This window comes from Melospiza georgiana, chromosome 1 (genome assembly GCF_028018845.1).
Source record: "Melospiza georgiana isolate bMelGeo1 chromosome 1, bMelGeo1.pri, whole genome shotgun sequence".
Classification (NCBI taxonomy): Eukaryota; Metazoa; Chordata; class Aves; order Passeriformes; family Passerellidae; genus Melospiza; species Melospiza georgiana.
Genome location: NC_080430.1, coordinates 53,498,149 through 53,515,911, shown reverse-complemented (window position 1 = coordinate 53,515,911; position 17,763 = coordinate 53,498,149). Strand labels below are relative to the sequence as shown.

Here is a 17,763-nt window from a genome sequence, read left to right as displayed (position 1 = left end):
ATTTAGTATCAAGGCAGCTCCTTGCTCCGTGCTCTGATATTTCTGGGAAAGCTGGCTGGTAAGTAAGGAGAGAAATGTTCATTAAGTGCCCTCACTTGGAGTTAAAGGGCCAAGCACACTTCTGCTCCTCCTCCTTCACCCCTCTACAAGAAGCTCACTGGGGATAAATAAAATGGTTAAAGATGCATGATGAGAAAATATCCTGGTAATTGCATTGCTCCCATGGTGGAGTGGCTGCCTGGGTGAATGCTGGTTCCTGTTCCCTCCCACCGACCACAATCCCTCTCTGGGACAAAGAGCCATCTTTGCTTCTCCTTCATTAACACACTGCCTGGGTGATTGTGTGTTTGAGCCAAGAGGCCTGACCTGCTCTGTAGGATTGAAACAACCTGTCCCAGATCACCTTCCTCACCAGAGATGCTAATGCATGGGATGGGTTTCCCAGGGATCCTGTGTGCCTGCACCCCATGGTTGCATTGCCTATTAATAGAAGTAGAGGAAGAGATCGGAAGAGGAGAAGATCCCAGAGGAGAAGATTCTTTCCTGGCAGTGCCTAGCTCTGCTTGTGTGGAAACCTTTCCTCAGCGCAGTGCATCACCGCAATCCTTGTGCACCACATTTTCTATCTATCATCTCTACTAGCATATCTTTATTTTTTGCTTTAGAGGGCTAAGAATCCACCCCACATAGCTGAGCCCTCTGTAGCACCCATACAATCTTTTTGCCTCGCACTGAAGCTCCTACAATTTTCTCCTTCTTATATCCGTTGCTTTCAGCAGTATGGATAAGAAGGTTTAAGCTTTCCTGAAGGTGATGAGGGAGAAACAGCTGAAACCATGGATTTGCCTCCTCCACCAAGAAATAGATCCAAAAATGTTTCACTGTTTCAGTCCATGGAAAAAGAGAGCTGGACTGGACCCCGTGCAGCTCTGGGCTTGCAGTGCTCCAAGAGGCATATAGGCACTCTAGCTTTAAGAATTGATTTCTTAAGTGAACTCTCAGCTCCCGGTGGCTGGAAAAATCTGCAAACAATTTCTAGTCACTGAACAAAGCAAATCTTTGTACTGTGCTGTAATAGTTCATTATTAAATAAAAGCTCCTTTGTTAGGCTATAAGAAATGGTGTGTACTCCGCCACTCTTGACAATGTGCCTTGGTGTGACTTTGCAATGCATATGAAATTCTCTTTCACATCCTGTGAAAAGATGATATAGTGTGTAATTTTAATTTTGGTAGGAAAAGCTCAGGGTGAAGCAAATATCACAGCACAGCTCTGGTGATTGAACTTTATTGCTGATGCATTTGATTCACAACCATGCAAGAGAACACGGAGACTGGACTTTATCTCATTTGCAAAAGGGTGAATGAGGAACAACATGCAAAACTGACTAGTGACCAGACTTAAGCAAAACTTTAGCATCTGCAATTCCTACAAGTTGTTTTACTTACTGGGCTGTCTTATTGCAGTTCCAGGGTTAAATGAGTCAAAACAGGAATCAAAGGGCTTCAGTGTTTTCCCATCCAGAAAAGCAAATGTGTTTCCAGCTCCCTCTTTTCTCTCCTTCACTGTGCACCCAGTGAGTTCCCATAATCTGCCAGTTTGGGCCCCAGAGCCACAGAGCCCTGTCACCCTGCTCAGCAGCTGCTGGTGTTGCCTGCTGATGTTGCTTTGCAGCAGACCAGACCGAGGCACAGGCATGGCAGCTGTAAACCCTTCACCTGTACCTTTTGTCAGGCTGTGACCTTTCAACCAACCCCATCACATCATGGTTTAAGATTGTATCCCCCAAAGATTTTCTTCTCTTGCAGTATTTTGCATGGGGTTGGCAGTGCATTGTCAGGGATGTAGTTTTTCTGATCCTTCCTTTCCTCTGTCACATCATCAGGGCTATGGGAAATCCCCAGAGCTGGTACTTCCTTCTCAGCTGGAAGAGGCAGCAGCCAGGGCTGAAGTGGGCATTGGGCAAGCCATTTCTCAGAGCCCTGTCCACTTTTGTCTCTTGGCTGGGCTTAAATGAGGCTTTTCCAATAAGTGTCCAGCTCGGCTCAGGCTGAGGCTGCTAATTCCAGCCGTGTGGGTGATTCACATGCCATCTAATAATAGCAGCTTCTGGCCATGCCAGCACAATAGCTGACCATGGAAAACTCCACACAGCCTTGGGCTGCCAGCCCATCGGCCTTCCCAAGCCGAGCTGGCCACGGCTGGTGGTTTGTCTTTGAGGGCAGCCCTGTGCAGCCCAGCAAGAGGCTGCAGACTGGGCTGTGAGCTCAGCAAGAGGCTGCAGACTGGGCTGTGGGCAGTGCTGTGGGCAGTGCTGGTCCTCCAGCCCTGAGCCCTCTGTCCCAGTGCCAGTGCCACCACCGGGCCAGCTCAGGAGCTGTGCAAAATGGACTGCTCCTCCTGCTGCTTTATATAAAGCAGTTGCTATTAATTACCTGAACCAGAAGCCAGCTTAGGTAGTTTGCTTTCAAGGGCAAAGCTCTGTTTGTCCTTACTTGCCATCCAAATGCTGTTTAGAGCATATGCAAAAATCTGCTATGTGGCTGCCAAATTCATCTTGGCGGCAGTCACTGCTGTTCCTGCTACTGAAAGGCAGCAGGGGCTTTGATTGGGATGCCTCATTCACTTGTTTGGATGCTTCCACGAAGGAAGGGTGATGACAGGGCAAAATGACACACATGTCCCCCAGACAGACTTCTGCATCACCTTTTTCCATGCTCCAGTGGGATCTACTCTGCCTGGTGTTTGACCATTTAAAAACGAAGGCAGGAAAGTGGTGATGGAGGCTGGAGAGGTCTCAGTCCTAGGAACATGAGGCTGAAGCCTTGACAGGTGATGGCTCTCTGAATTGGCTGCAGACCAAAGGCCAGTGCAGGGTTGGGGCAAGAAGCTCCTGGCTACCCTGAATTCCAGCCCCAGTCAGTCACAGGGGACAGTGGTCCCAGCAGAGCCCATGGATGGGAGCAGCATGCCCACAGTGGGATGTCTGCAGCCAGGCTGGCACTGCAGGCTGGCCACAGAGCAGGTCAGCATCATGATTCCCACAGCATGGCAGCACTGGGCAGCCTTGGGAGCTCGGGCACAACGATGGCTCTTGCCCTGCTGCTTCCAGCCCTCTGAGCTGCGGCCAAGCTGTGGGAACAGTGCACATCCAGGGCACACAGGGTCACTGCTGAATCCTTGGAGGTGAGCTCAAATACTGGAAGGGGATTATTAGAAGCTAGAAAGCCAAAGTGTGATGGAGCCAAGGAGGTGTGTGAGACTGAGCGAGATGTGACAGCACAGTGAGCAGTACTGCAGCACAAACCAGGCACCCAGCCCCACTCCTGGGTGGAAGGACAGGGGCAAAGCAAACCCTTCCCCTCCTGCTCTCAAACCCTGTCGCTGCTTCCCACACAGGGGTCCTGCACAGGTACTCCAGAACTTCAGAACTGGCAGCTGGCTGGGCAGGCCAAGCTGTGAGGACATTGCTCCTTGGACACCATCACTGCCATGGCCCTGGCTCCCACAGCTGACCAGAAGGGCCCCAACTTCCCAGCAGTCATGGGGCTGTGCTCCCACACCACCCACACAGCAGCTGGGGGATTTTCCTGGTAAGCAGTTGGCTCATTGTTTCACTTTTGCCATTTGCTTGCCTTTCAGGAAGGTTTTGCTTTTATTCCTCCCCTGACCTAAGCTGGAGTTGGGGTTTTCCAGACCCAGGGTTAGAGGGTACAGGTCAGCTCCTTGTCCCAGCTGTGCTACCTGGGGAAGGACCTGAAAGCCAGGCACCAAGGTTCAGCTTTACTTGTACCAGGGGTGATGAAGCAGTGGTGGTGCTCAACTCCTGAGAGCTTCAGATGTGTTTTTTGGAGACCTCCTGTATTGCAAGAAACATGGTATGATCCCTGGAGCCAGCCCTGAGATGGTCATATGTGGCTGCAGCTTTCAAGGACACCCCCAGTTTTAAACTGAGCTGGCTCCATTTTTGCAGAGTGGTGTCTCTAAAATTACTAAATTCTGTCTGTTTCCTTTGTTTTTCTTCCTGTAAATCTGATGTTTTCATTGTAGTGGACCAGCACTTATCAGCTCAAAGACTGACCAAATACTTATGCTCAGCAAACACAGTGCTGATTTGCAGCAGCAAATCTAAGCAATGCCACTGTCTAGGGCACACTGGGGACAACATCTGGGGTTTTGAGGCTCTCCATTCTTAAGTTTGGCACAAGGCCAGCCAAGCATGGGATGGCTTAAATTAGGACAACGTTGTCATAAAACTCATCATTTGGTGTAGGATAGGGGAAGAGCAAGCCTGACAGTCTGCAGCCTGTTCTCTTGAAGGAAAATACTTTGTTTGAGAACATGCACAAAGAGAGGAGGATCCAGTTCACCAGGCTCATATTTAACTGGGTAGATCAAAGCCTGCACTATTTGCTTCAGGACTGTTGATTTTGGTTTTGACCAGCTCCTCCTCCACAATAAAAACTCCAAGGGGATTTTGTATTCTCCTGGGCTTTCTGCTGAATGGGGTTCTTTGCACCAGAGCTTCCGAGCAAAGCTTGGCACACAAGCCTCTGAAACTATGGGAGCTGCAAAAGGCAGAGCTGACCCTGCAGCAGGCGACCTCAGCCCCCAGCCCTGTTCCAAACAGAAAGCCAGGCCCTGGTTTTAGCATCAGCAAAGACGGGGGCAAGAGGATTCCCTATTACATTTTGCTGGCTGATGCTCCAGATTTCCTTTTCTCTGCTAATGCTCTGGCTAAACTGGAGCCCGGCACTTTCCGGCCGCCTGTGCCAAGCAGAGCTCAGGTGAAGAGCAATTGAAACCCAAGACTGAAACCTAAGATGTCTCAGGGTACCAGGGTAAGCAAGAAGTGCTACAGTGGTTCAAGACTGCACTCCACAGAGCTAAGAAAGGCATTGCTGCCTCCCTGACTGTGTGGCTAAGCCTCTACACAGCTTCAAGCATTTGCTGTAATTGGGAGAAAACAGCAGCAATCTCCAAGAGACCAGCCAAGAAGGGGAAAAAATAGCATGCAGTATTTTTGGTTTTCCCCTATGCTACAGACCAGCCTTGAGAAGAGGAGGAAAAGACAGGGGGAGGTATCCATAGCAAGGGAAGGACTGGACACAGGGCAGGTGTAAGAGCTGATGGGCAAGGTGCCACTGGGCTTGCTCACGCTGTGCCAGCCTGCAGTGAGGTCACATGCTGGGCCTGGACTGGGACTCTGCACTGCAGACTTCAAAGTGACATGAATTCCTTTAACTCCCTACAACAATAACAACAACAACAACAATAACAACATCAGCAACCACCAAAAAACCAAGCAAAAAAAAATTTAAAAAAACCCAAAATCCCAAAACACGCATGGCATGGTGTGTCCTATGGTGTCCAGAGGAGAGCTCTTGCCAGCTGGGTCAGCCTCAGGAGCTTTCCTGCTCCAAAGGTGATGTGAAGAGGAGACAGCAGCCCTGGAGCACAAACCACACTGCTCCTCCCTGGATGGCTGCAAAGGGCAGCTTGATGTGCTGCTGCTGGAAGGGAACAAAGCCCAGTGCCCACACGTGCTGCAGCAGACTTTGCCACTGATGGCAGCCCTGCAGCCCTTTGCTTCTGCTGCTCCAGCCCCGAGCCTCTGGGGCAGCCATGGGCACCGGGGCTTTACCACTGAGCTACACAGTGTGAGCAGCTTTCACACAAGGTGTCACTTGGGGATTTTTAGCACTCTTTTACATCTGCAAACTTCTGATGAGAGCTCAAGCTCAGCTTCTGAAGGATGATGCAGACCGTTTTTTCTTCTTTGAAGCTCCCTCCAAAAAGCCATATTTAAACAATGCCATGCCATGGGGTCCCACAGACAAAGTTGAAGGAGGCTGAGGTGGTCAGCAATGACAGGGGTGAGATATATCTGCCCGTTCCCAGCAAGAGCCTTCCAGATAAATAAATTTGCCAGTGAAAACATTGCCACAATTCCTTGGCACTGTGGCATGTGCTGTAGGACTTCAAAACAAAACTTCCTCAAGGCAAAATAGGAAAAGTGAACTTTTCCTATGTCTTGGAAGGGCTGGCTGTTCATATAATGGAAACAGGAAGTCTTCAAGCAGCAAAGGTGCAGCAGGATCCATGCTCAGGATGGGGAAGCACATATTTCTCATGGCTCTCCCTCAGAGAATGCTGCCTGGAGCCACAACCCTTTTTCTACCCAGCTCTATAGGTGCCTCTGCTTTGGGATTTTTCACTAAGCGTTGCTATAGGAACTTAATTGCTTCTGTTCATCCAGGTCTGAGCAGCTCCCTGCTCCCACTCCTCCTCTCCCAGGGCTGGCAGCGCCGGGGCTCTGAGGACAGCGGAGGATGCTCAGGTACAGCAGGACTGGGGTCGTTCAGCTCAGCTAATTAGCGCTACTATTTCTGTCTCTGGCCTTTTCTTGGTTTGCATCCATCTGGGGCTCTTTCAGTCATTATAGAGCTTTCCACCCTCTTGTTTTTTTCCTCTCTCCTCCTCTGTCTTCCAGATTTTTGCCACTGTTTCATGTTGCCGTCCAAGTTATTTGTCTCTTCTCTCTTGCTCTGGTCGTGGGAACATTAGTAATGTTTTTCTGCAGAGCAGGGTGGCTCAGAGACCGCCTTGCAGGCCTGACAGCCATCCTAGTGCTGCGGGCAAAGGCTGGAGCAGCTCAGCCAGCCGATGGGAAACCATCCTGTTTATGGTTCCTCACCCTCTGATCTCCGCACCGCCTCTCGCTCCCACCTGGGCCCAACCCTGCGCGGCCGTGTGTCCGCAGCAGTCCCTCCGTCTGCTCCCCGCCCTCCTGCCGCAGCCACCCCGCGTGTGGGGCGAGGGGAAGCGTGACTCACCCGGGCCTCCCACCCATGAGTAACTGTGTTGTTGGTCTATCACGTCTCAGCCAGCTGGGGCAGCTCGGAGGGAGGGCGGCTGCTTCCTTGGCAAGGCATGAAATAGGTCAGTCCGTCCCCAGAACACGGGGAAAGCAGGGGACAGATTGGGAGGCATGGAAGCAATGAGCAGCCTCGCATCAGAGGCAGGAGCAGCAGCCCATGGTGGGGAGGGCAGGCAAGGAGGTACACAGACATGGGTTGTGGGGATTCCTGTTAAACACTGTCAGTTCTTCCTTCTTCCTTGCCCAAACCTGCTCCTTTTTTTCCTGGGAGAGTCCAAAGCCAGTGAAGGAAGACAGGCAGAGATGGTGGGAACACAAAGCAGTTATGTGCTTCTCGGGGTGGAAAGAGGCCCAGGTTATTAAATAGCAGGCAATTTTAACATGAGTTATTAATACTAGTTGTTTGTACTGGGAAGTGGTGCCTAGGGGCTCCCATTGCACTAATCATGTAACAAAGCCGTGTTCCTAACAAAATAGCTTGTATTTCAGCCTGAAGAGAACAAGTCGTCTCTTTCCCATTACCCTCTCTTTGAAAAAGCAGCTTGAAGATTACACAGTCAAGCCCACAAAAGCTGGGAAAGGAAAAATATTACACTGGGCTGCCCTACAGTGCCATCGCTTACACCCAGCCAGCCCAGTAACTCCATCAGCACCGTGGGCCCCGGTACACTGTCTGCCTTGCCCTGCTTCATCCCCGAGCAAGGCAGGCCACCTCTTAACATGACTGGTCATTTTTGGGTTGCCCATCTTTGGGTTTCAGTGTCGTAATGTCATGCCACCTGTTTAGGGTACTGGGGGGCTGTAGGGAGTTTTCTACTCCCTTGTTGATTAATGCTGTGTATCTCTTATGTTTTTTTCAGGCTTTGCAAACTGCAGTTCTCTCTTGGGTACATGCCCTTCTGAAGTAAGAAACTAATTTAATGAATTAAATTTATTAATTTACAGCCTTGGCACTAAAGCAGAGACTAAAGGTCAACAGCATCTGCTGATTTTGGATGGTACAAGCCATGACTGCCCTGCTATTTTTTGTTTTCCTGAGAACTTGGCATTACATTGAGCTTTACCACATGGCAACACAGGTCCTCCTGTGCTGCAGCTTTGAACACGCAGCTTTCCATCAGCCCAGTCCCAGGTCAGGCTGGAGGACAGGAATGTGACCTGGAGCCCCAGCCTTTCACTGCCCAGCTCTGGACATGCTATAACCTTGATGCCTGACCTTGCACTGCGTGACACCACACAGCAAATAACCAACGTGCTGAACAGGGCAGGGGGCCCATTGGCATCTCCTGCCCTCTTGACATTCATCCTGAAGTCGATCCAGCTGGAGGAGATCCAGCTGGAAGATGGGCATGGAGGAGTTGGTTAAAGGTGAAGGTAGGGGTGCAAGTTTCATGAGAGGGAGGGGCTGTCAGTCCAGCTGTGTGGGTTCCCTTATGGCAGCAGGCGTGCAATGCTGACCGCATTGTTTGGCACAATGCTCTTGCACGCGTGCGTGTGTGCAGGACTTCACTGCGTTGGCGTGTAAGAAGTGGGAGTTCCTCACCTCCCACTACCTGCAGGCAGCTGGTAAGGCTCAGAAATGCCTCTGTCGGTTCTGAGCCCCTGACAGCCATCATCTGTTGTCAGCATGGATCCTGCTGCTGACTCCCCAGTGCCCACAGGCCTGCTCCTTTCTCTGCTGGCCCATCGTGTCTTTGTCTGAGGCTTGTTCCATCCCTGCTGCTGACCTTCCATTGGTCCAAGTTGTGGGGAAGCCATGTCACACACACCCCTCCCCCAAAGTGAGCTGATGCTGAAGCACTGCCAGTCTCTGGGAGGATTTTGGATTGCAGCACATAAGCTAAGGCACCATGGCCACCATCAACCTCCCTTTCAAACTGCAGGGTCTGCCTCACCCCTACCACACCACTCCCAGGGCTCTCCTGCCTCACTGGCTTCTCAGCTGGGCATCATGTTTTAGGCTTTAGCTCTCCATTCTACCCTTTGTCCCTCCTAAACCTTAAGTCCTGTGCCAAATGACAAAAACTTAATAACGGTGAACAACAAACCGCAACAAAACAGGACACACACACACACAAAACAAAACCAAACCAAAAAAACTTTAAATGAGCAAATAACAATGCAAATTTATCTCCCACCACCTGGGAAATGGCTCACTTATTTTGGCTGAGGAAGGACTAAGGCAGAAGCTGAGCACTGACAGCTAACAGAGTGCTCTGGGTCTTGCCAAGGTGACAGCAATGGAAACAAAAGGCTTTGAAATTAGAACAGATCAGACACCTTAAGACCAAGCAGTGATGCAACATTTTCTATACTGTTTGCCACCCTAACTTGACATCAGCCATAGGAACTGTACGCAACAGGAGCATTCATTGAACATGTCCAGCTTTGAAGACAACTGTCTTTGCAGATCACACTGTAACCCACCTGAGTGGACATCTACAGATTAACCCAGCCAGGGGAACTTTCCTTCCTCCCTCCCTCTCTCCCTCCCATGCTTCTTCATGGGTGGGCAAGGCATTGTGAGACACCCTTGGCAAGCAAGGGATGGAAACACAGCCCCCAAAGGACAGCCCAGAGTTCAGCACAGCTTGGCTTTGGCCTCTGAACTGCTGACTGCTCCAGCAGCAGAGTTAACCAGGTCAGTCTCTCTCCTCTCTTCAAACACTTCATCGGTGTGACACTGCATTTTCATTTGTTTTTCCACCCAACACTCGTCAGCCATCTTTCTTTAGCAAGGAGGTAAACACCCTGTTTTGTTTTCCCATCTGTATTTAAACTGTGAATGGAGTGAAGCAACAGGCTGGGAAGCAGAAAGAGGCTGGTAAGCAGCTCTGAGTGGAAGCGATACAAGCACTGATTGCAACCAGGCTTTTCAGATGTATGAAAAAATAACTCCCTCCCCCAAGGAGATATTTCAGAAGCTGAAAGCTAAGAACTTAAGTACAAAGGCTTTTGTTTTTATTGACATTGTAAGAAACATTTTTTTCTTTGTTACAAAAAAGCTAAGTGGTTCTGAAAGCAGAAGTACAGTTCATATGTACACAGTGCTACAGACCCTTCAGATCAACCTAAGGCTTGAGAAACATCAGATCATAACTGCAGGTTTATCAAATGAAGACCACTAAGGTCTGTTACAATTGAACACTATTCCTACCGTACATAAATGTATTTACACATTCTCTTTTTTTTTTTTTTTTTAAGGATTACAAGCTTTATAAAAAAAAATTAAAAAAATTTTTAAAAAAGCAACACTTTTTTTATCTTACACATCTGCAGGACTGACAACAGTAACTGTTCCATAGGAGACATTCCACCAATCCAAGGACAATAACACATGAATACCAGAGGTTTACAAGATGTTCTGGACACTATTAACAGTGGTATGTGCTATTAGCTCAATGGCAAGTACAGCCTCATCAGGAAAATTTGGCAACACATCCTGGTCCCTCTCTTTCACAGGGTCAACGCAAAATAAGGCACATACATTGTGGGAATATAAACACTGCTGTCCAGGAGGACAAGCCATGGAGGGACAGGCCTGGGTGCGCTTACCAGCCGTCCCACTGAGAAGGGGGGAATCAGTGATGGGAAGTCAGCAGCCAGCCAGCACCTTAATGCACGTACCATGTGGGGCCATTCCCCAAGGAGAGAATAACATCACCTGCCACGTGTGGATGTGTGGGACCATTGCCCTCCCACGTGGAAGCCCACTGACTTTGCCGCAAACACACCTTTCCGTCACCTGAACGTGGCTGACAGATAAACTCTTCACTGGCAACTTCCACTTTGTGGAAAGCGAAACTGTCTGGAGAAACACACACACTTCAGGCAGGCTGAGTGTTACTGGTGTGCCCAAGGCCGACAGTGACGCATATGGAAGACCCTCACAGAGCCATTACAAGAAATGGTGATTTAGACCTATGCTGCAATGCTCTAACAATAGAACATTAGTGATATTTTGTGCATTTTCCTGTACTCTTGGGTGAGCAGTGGGTTTCCAACAGCTATGCAAAAATCAACTGATGTGCCACATACACAAAACCAACTCTGTAACTGGAAGAGTAGAGGGGTGCTAGTAACTCATCCCACCAGTGTTGATGGAACTTTCCCCAGACTGCCACATGTTGAGAAGGAGGCTGACAAGGGAAAGCTGGTGTCCAGTGTAACAGTGCCATGCTCAGGGAGACCAGTCTACCTTATCAAAACAGAACCAAGACCCAAGATAGCTGGGCTGTGATGTATTGCTACCCTCACAGGTACCAAAACCAGGCTCTTTAGTATAAAACAGAAAAGTGTGAGAAAACACTAAAAACTGAAAAGTGATACATGAGCAGAAGTGGCACATACACTTAATGGTGAAAATGATAAATCCTGTGCACAAACTCCCCAAGGACACAGTGGAGTCTCTGATTCTTCAGCTTTGCCAAATCAAATGGGATGCCTTTCTTGAGAATGTGGTTTCTGCCAAGACACACTGTTGGCCCAAGACAAGGCTAAGTGAGTGACAAAGGTTTGTCAAATCCAGGAAGGCAAACTGGCTACTCAAACAGTGCCTTTTAGCCTGGAGCAATATGAATGGCTCCTTCTAAGCTCTGATGGATCACATCTGTTAATAGCTTCCCAGCATCAATTGCACCAGCAGATACAATTATGAACTGGAAAATTGAGTTTAAAAAATAGTTGGGGATGTTTGGGTTTTTTTTTAATGTATTGGTTCCATTACAATAAAAGACTTCTCTCCCAAGCCACCTACTCCCAGGCTGGTCATAAGTCTCCCTGTTGAAATTGTTTATAAACATGTAATTGATAGCTCTAATAAACAGCCAGGATTGGTTACTGAGAGCTATCTGAAACACGTCCAGCACAGCCTTTCCTCATGCCTATAGTGCTGCTTCTCTGCAGGGCTGTGGGCTGTATCCCAGCACTGCAATGCACAGCACGGCCCCTGGAACATCCCTTCCCCTGGGGACCTGCCCAGAGGGATGCATCCCTTCTTGTGCCAGCAGCAGAGCAGGGACAATGGCTGTGTACAGGCAGCAGGTCTCTGCAGGCCCTTTGGGCAACAGGGAGCAGCTTCCTCCACTGGCACAGCAATGCAGTCACTGGCCATGGTGAGCTGTGCCCAGCTGCCGGGCAGCCCAAGCACCACGACAGGCAGGCTGTGATAGCTGGTCAGAGCCAGGGAAGCTGGGGAGGGCAAGTGCCAAAGGGAAGAGTACAGGATGAGTGAATATGTGTGCAAGGGACAGGGTAAGAAAGAAATGCTGGCTAAACATAACAAGAAAGGCAGGAACAAATGATAAAAGGTGTAGGACATTTACATTTGTCTTGATTTCTGACATTCCAGCTCACAGTGCAAATCTCGGTGCGTGCTGTGATAAACACAAATATGGCCCTTGCACCAAATTCCTATGATGTTTTCCTACTGATTTATACATTCATGCTCTGATTCTAACAGCTGTTAACAGATAAATGTTATCTGACAGCTTCACTGAGATTCAATTCCTCCACATTTTCTCAAATGCCATGTCCTGAATCAGCTGGTATCTCACCTTTTCTTTTACAGTTGGTTTTCTAGCCTATAGAAGTCACCTTCTGATTTTGACTGGGCTAAAGTTTGTCTGTATTTCAAAACTGACTATGCTCCCTCATCTTGCTGTGTGTCTACTATAACATCAGCTCCTCACAGACATCAAATCCATGACTGTAGGTGCCTGCACAATCTACATCCCATAGTAGGACTTCACTATTGGGATTTAACTGAGAAGTCTTTGAGGGTTGGAACTCCATACAGCGTCTAGGAGTGGGTGAATTTAAACCATGATTGTTCCCCACAGCAGCCTGTTCACTCAGAAGCACTGTGTACTCATGGCTGCAGACATGGAGCCCAGCAGAGCCAAAACCAAGCCAGTGCTCACAGAGAAAATGCCATTCACCTCTACCAGTGAGCGGCTTAATGATCACAGTGCATTGCTTTCAGTTTTTTGCCAGTATGACTGACCCTAGGCATTGACCCACTGGTTTGCTTGGAAATTAAATGCACATGGTGTCACCAAGAGAGAGAGAAAGAAGCTGGGTTGGTCTTTCAGAGCTTTGATTAGTTGCCAGACAACTCAGTTGGTAAGAGCATGGTGCTAATAGCATCAAAGCTGTGGGTTTGATCCTCATACAGGCCATTCACTGAAGAGTTGGACCTGATAATAATTCCAGATCAGAATAGTCTGTGATCTGTGAATACTTGCTGTTCCCCTTGTTTCTCTGCTATTTTTAATGGCAGTTTTAATTTAATTTTGTAAAGCCTGGACACAGTGGAAAAACATTTAAGATTATCAGATTGCTTGCAACTGCTTTGATTTATTTGGCTAGTCTGAGAACTGGGCCAGCCATTCATTTTCTACTTCTTTTACATGACTTGCTCATGATGCTTTTGAAGCTCTATGTATCCATGGAGCTGTCTGGGCTAAAGGGGATATACACACAGTTCTTCCAGCAAATAAGAACCAGTGGCTCAGCAAGTTACACCTCAACAATTTGCATTAAAAAAAAAAAAAAAGGAATTCCCCAGTGTGAAATACTGCAATTTTGTTATTTCATTGTATGAAATACTACATAAGACCCTGACTGTTCCTCCACAAATGTGGTATGCAATGAGAAGACTCTAGACTATCCAAGTCACTATACACACCCATAATTTTGCTATTCAGTCATTTAAAAAAGAAAGCTGAAAACCAGAATACCAAATTCTGTAAAAGATGAGAGCTGGACTACGAACACATTTCTGGTCCTCTCCTTCCTCTGAAATAGGTTGAACATGACACAATCTCAGTATTGTTATTCAAGGCAGTGACAGCTATCTCTGTGTGGGTTTACAAAAACCGTAAGCTTTTGCTAGACATCAAAGGGCTGATGATTTTTACATTTCTTATTTGCTTGAACCTCCCAACTTTTTGTGCTCTGTGTCTCTGAAACTGCAGCCCAGGGGTAGCATGGCAGTGCATTTCTAAGCTGGTTTTCCACCTCAGTGTGATGTGTCCAGTGCATCCAGAGAGGGTTTCATCACTGTATGCTCACTTCACATTGTGCCTGGTTAAAGGTTCAAGAGGAAAAGTTGCAACAGTTTTACAAGGTCTGGATTCACTTGAGTAACAGAAAATTGTCATTTCATCAGGCCTTTCTTTACAAAAAAACCCCAAAACAAAACAAAACAAAACAAAAACCCCACAACATGCACTTCACACGTTTACATTGGTTTACAGGTAAAAAACAAAAGAAAAATAAAAGAAGCATACAGACATTTGAAAAGGGCGTGAGAGAGAGAGAAAAGAGAGAAAGGGAGGGAATGGGCGTAGCAATACTGATTCAAAACTGAAATGGAAGACAGTTTCTCCCTAGAACACTTTAGGGTTTTCAGAGTCCTTATTCCATAAAAGGAATATACTTGAAACACATCCCATTTAGGTGAGATGAGATTGCTAAAATACATACACAACTAAAAAATATGAGTCTTTTTTTTTTTTCCATCTGTTATCTCCTAAGTGTTTTTTATTTTTTATGTCTATTGCATAACAGCAAGAAACTTGCTTTCTTCTGCAAGTGAGGTCAACAAAGAGCTCATGTCCCCAATAGCCATGTTGGTTGTGCTTACAGGCATAGCTGGGAATGTAAGAGATGTTTGGGGAGTGGTGAGGCGTGAGGAATTGCGGGAGACATTTTGAATGATACTTGGGCTCAGGGCTCCTGAAATTAAGCTGACATGGTCCCCATCATCTATGATAGCATCAAAATCTATCTGCACACCCTCTAGACTGTTGTTGTCAATGCTGTCAACTGTGCTTGACACTTGGTTAGCCCCTGGGGAAAGAAGCTCAGATGAGTTTTCAGTTGCAGTCCCCTGCAGCAGGCAGCTGGCTTCTGAACCAAAGAAAGAACCTGTTTTCATAGCTTGGTGGCTAAAGCCCATGGTTTGGTCATACAACTGACCAGAGTAATTCTGCATGTTGGAGCAGAACTGCTGTGATTGACCTTGCATTTCCATCTTGATGGTGTTTACCCTGTATGTCTGGTTGCCATCCCCTACGTGTCTTTGCTGTTGGGACAGGTTGTTTCTCAACATGTTTTGCCGTCTGTTGCTGCTGTAATTAGAGCATGACTGGTAACTTTTGGCCACTGACAAACCTGAAGGCTGGCTACCAATGGTGTGAGACACCAGTGGACAGCTCTGTGGCCCCTGATACAGGCTGCCTTGTGAGGTAGGACTAACCTGCCCTAGCATCATTTGACCAGATTGACTGACTCCCTGGTAACGAACGCCATCTCCGACTGGCTGGCTTTGCAAATATTCCTGTTCCATCATGTTCCTGTCCTGCATCCCGTTTGCCATACTGGTGGTTTGATCGCTGGATGCCAGGGGATGGCTGAAATTTTGCTGGTTCCCATTCACTGGCATGTTGCTGATTCTCAGCTTCTGCCCTTGCACTGCCATGCCACAGGAATTGTCTGTCACCCCAGATATCACTGCTTGCCTGCCCATGCTTTCGCTGTAAGGCTTGTTGGACAGCATGCTGAAAGAATTCCCGGCTCCATTGCCAAGAGTCATATTTTGCTGTAAACTGTAGGAAGTGTTGTTCTCCATCAGGTTCCCATAGCCATTCTGCTGGGCCATGTTGCTCCTCTCCAGGTTCTGCTGCTGAACCATCATGTTGTTATGCAGTCTGAAGGCCCGAGCCTGCTGCACTGCTGACCGCTGACCACATTTCAGCTTCGAAGGAGACAAGTCAGAACTTCCTGAGCTTACTTCATTCCACTGGATGGGCAAGTCGCTCTTATTTGCCTCAGGACCCGCCTGCTGACTGCTCGGTGGAGGGGCTTGGTCAAAGTTGCTGGAATTGTTGTTTCCTGAAACTGAGCTGTGATGCATTTTGTTGCTATCTAGGACATTGTTCAACAAATGGTCGTACATGCCCTGGTTCTGGGAGTTCAGATACTGGACCACGTCATCTGGCAGGAGATCCTCATCGTTCAGACCGCTACCTGCTTCCATTGTAGCAGCCTCCAGGGCGACGTTCTCGCTGATGCTCGGAGGACAGGGGGAGCTGAAGCCGCGGAAGACGCCACCCTCAGAACGGGTGTAGTTCTGAAGAACAAGGTTGCGCTTTTCCATGGATGGAGGCAAAGCAGGAGTGTTAAAGCTGTTAAGACTGTTGAAACGCTGGACTCTCGGGACAGAGAGGTTGTCAGAGGCCATTCTGACTGGATCACTGGCTCTCCTTGTCCCATTTCCTAAAGCTTCATGAGACAGAAAATGCCTCCTGCTGTAACCATTTGCCCCACCATCACTACATCTTCGAGGGACGTTCACTGGAGGCAGTGGAGATACTCCAGACTCCCTGCAGTCACCCAAGAGTGCCATCCTTGTCTTGAGGCTCATCCTCTCCATGTTAGGCAGTGGAGTCGGTGGGGGTCCACCAGTAGCTGCTGCATATTTAGCTTTCAGCCTGTATTGCTGGGCTGGGGTGAGGCTGAGAAGACTTGGCAGGTCGTCACACTGGCTCGCTTCACTGGAGCGCCGGGAGGCATCCGTTGAGATGGGGTCGTAGGAGTCTGCAACGCTCACGTTCTGCGGTCTTCCCTCCGCCTGGGAGGCATCGCTGGACCTCCGGCTGGAGAAGCAAGGCGAGATTCCAGAGGACCTGCGGCTGCTCAGGTAGGCTGAACTGATTGTGCTAGTATTGCTGTCCCTCCTGTTCAGCATGTTCAACACAGTGATGTCCGTACTTGAGAGTTCATTCCTGTTTGGCAGAATAGTCATGGATCCTCCGACACTGCAGCTGCTGTTCGACTGGGTACCTGCAGGTAAAATTCACAGTTAAACAAAGGGGTACTATCCAGAAACTGGTGAGAAAACACACAGTAAAGACGTAAGTGGAGTATAGAGGAAGAACATCATCACAGCCAATTACAGCAGGGCTCTTTCTTGCAAGAAGTAGGGATAAAAACTGTGTCCTTAGGTTAAAAGCTAATTCAGAGACTCAAGGGTAACATTTCAGTGTGAATCCCAGCAGCAAATTTATAGCCCATAGCCACAAACTGTCATCAGCTGGTGCAGTACTCCAGCCTGCAGTGCAGCTATGCTGGCTGATGTGCCAGGAGGACACATTCGTAAGGGAGCTTTTTATAGGCAAAATATAATTGAACAGGCATTTGCATGGAATGGCAAAATATACAAATTGGAGGCTATTCAAGGTCATTTCTAATACTTCTTAAAATATTCTTGAAATAACTCCTAACAACTGCAAAACATCTTTGCTGGTTTCCTTGTTTTGTTTTGGTTTGGTTTTAAGTAAACAGGATACATTTCTTAATTTCACATAGTTTCTTTTGATTGAATGGGTCTCAGAAAACCTGGGCTGTCACTGCTGGGTGGAGCCCAGAAACCTACAGGCATGCTGTAGGCAAAGTAGGGGCAGCAGCAACATCTATTTTGGTGATGAGCAGCTCTTTGGAGGAAAACAACCGGGGATCTTCAGAGTTCAACCTCGCCTTGCTCCCATTCATGGATATCTGCCCTCTGCAGCAGTAGCATCTGTACATGTGATTTCTTCTATGTGTAGGAACAAGTTATTTAAAGGGAAGTCCACCACATCTCTGCAAAGGCTGCCTTGCAAAGGCTCAACAGAAAGACTTCCATACAGTAAACTCACAGGTATTTATTTCTTCTACCTTGTCTCAAAACAGGACAGAATTATGGTGATCTTGGGTCAAAACCTCTACCTGTAGGGAATATTTAAAATGTGATTCATGGCTCCCTCAGGGACTCCTGTTCTTATATGACACAGGACTATCAGACATCTCAGAGGGTGTGGGTAGAAGAACTTGCAATG

General features: G+C 48.0%; 1 protein-coding gene across 1 annotated transcript in view; it reads right to left on the bottom strand.

Annotated features, from left to right (window-relative positions):
- Nucleotides 1-9,819: 9,819 nt before the first annotated feature.
- Nucleotides 9,820-17,763, bottom strand: part of GLI3 (GLI family zinc finger 3) — a 206,734-nt gene continuing 198,790 nt past the window's right edge. Inside the window, exon 15 of the mRNA XM_058032310.1 lies at nucleotides 9,820-16,729. Coding sequence (XP_057888293.1) covers nucleotides 14,439-16,729 — 2,291 coding nt within the window. The 3' untranslated portion in view covers nucleotides 9,820-14,438. The remainder of the gene's footprint in view (nucleotides 16,730-17,763) is intronic.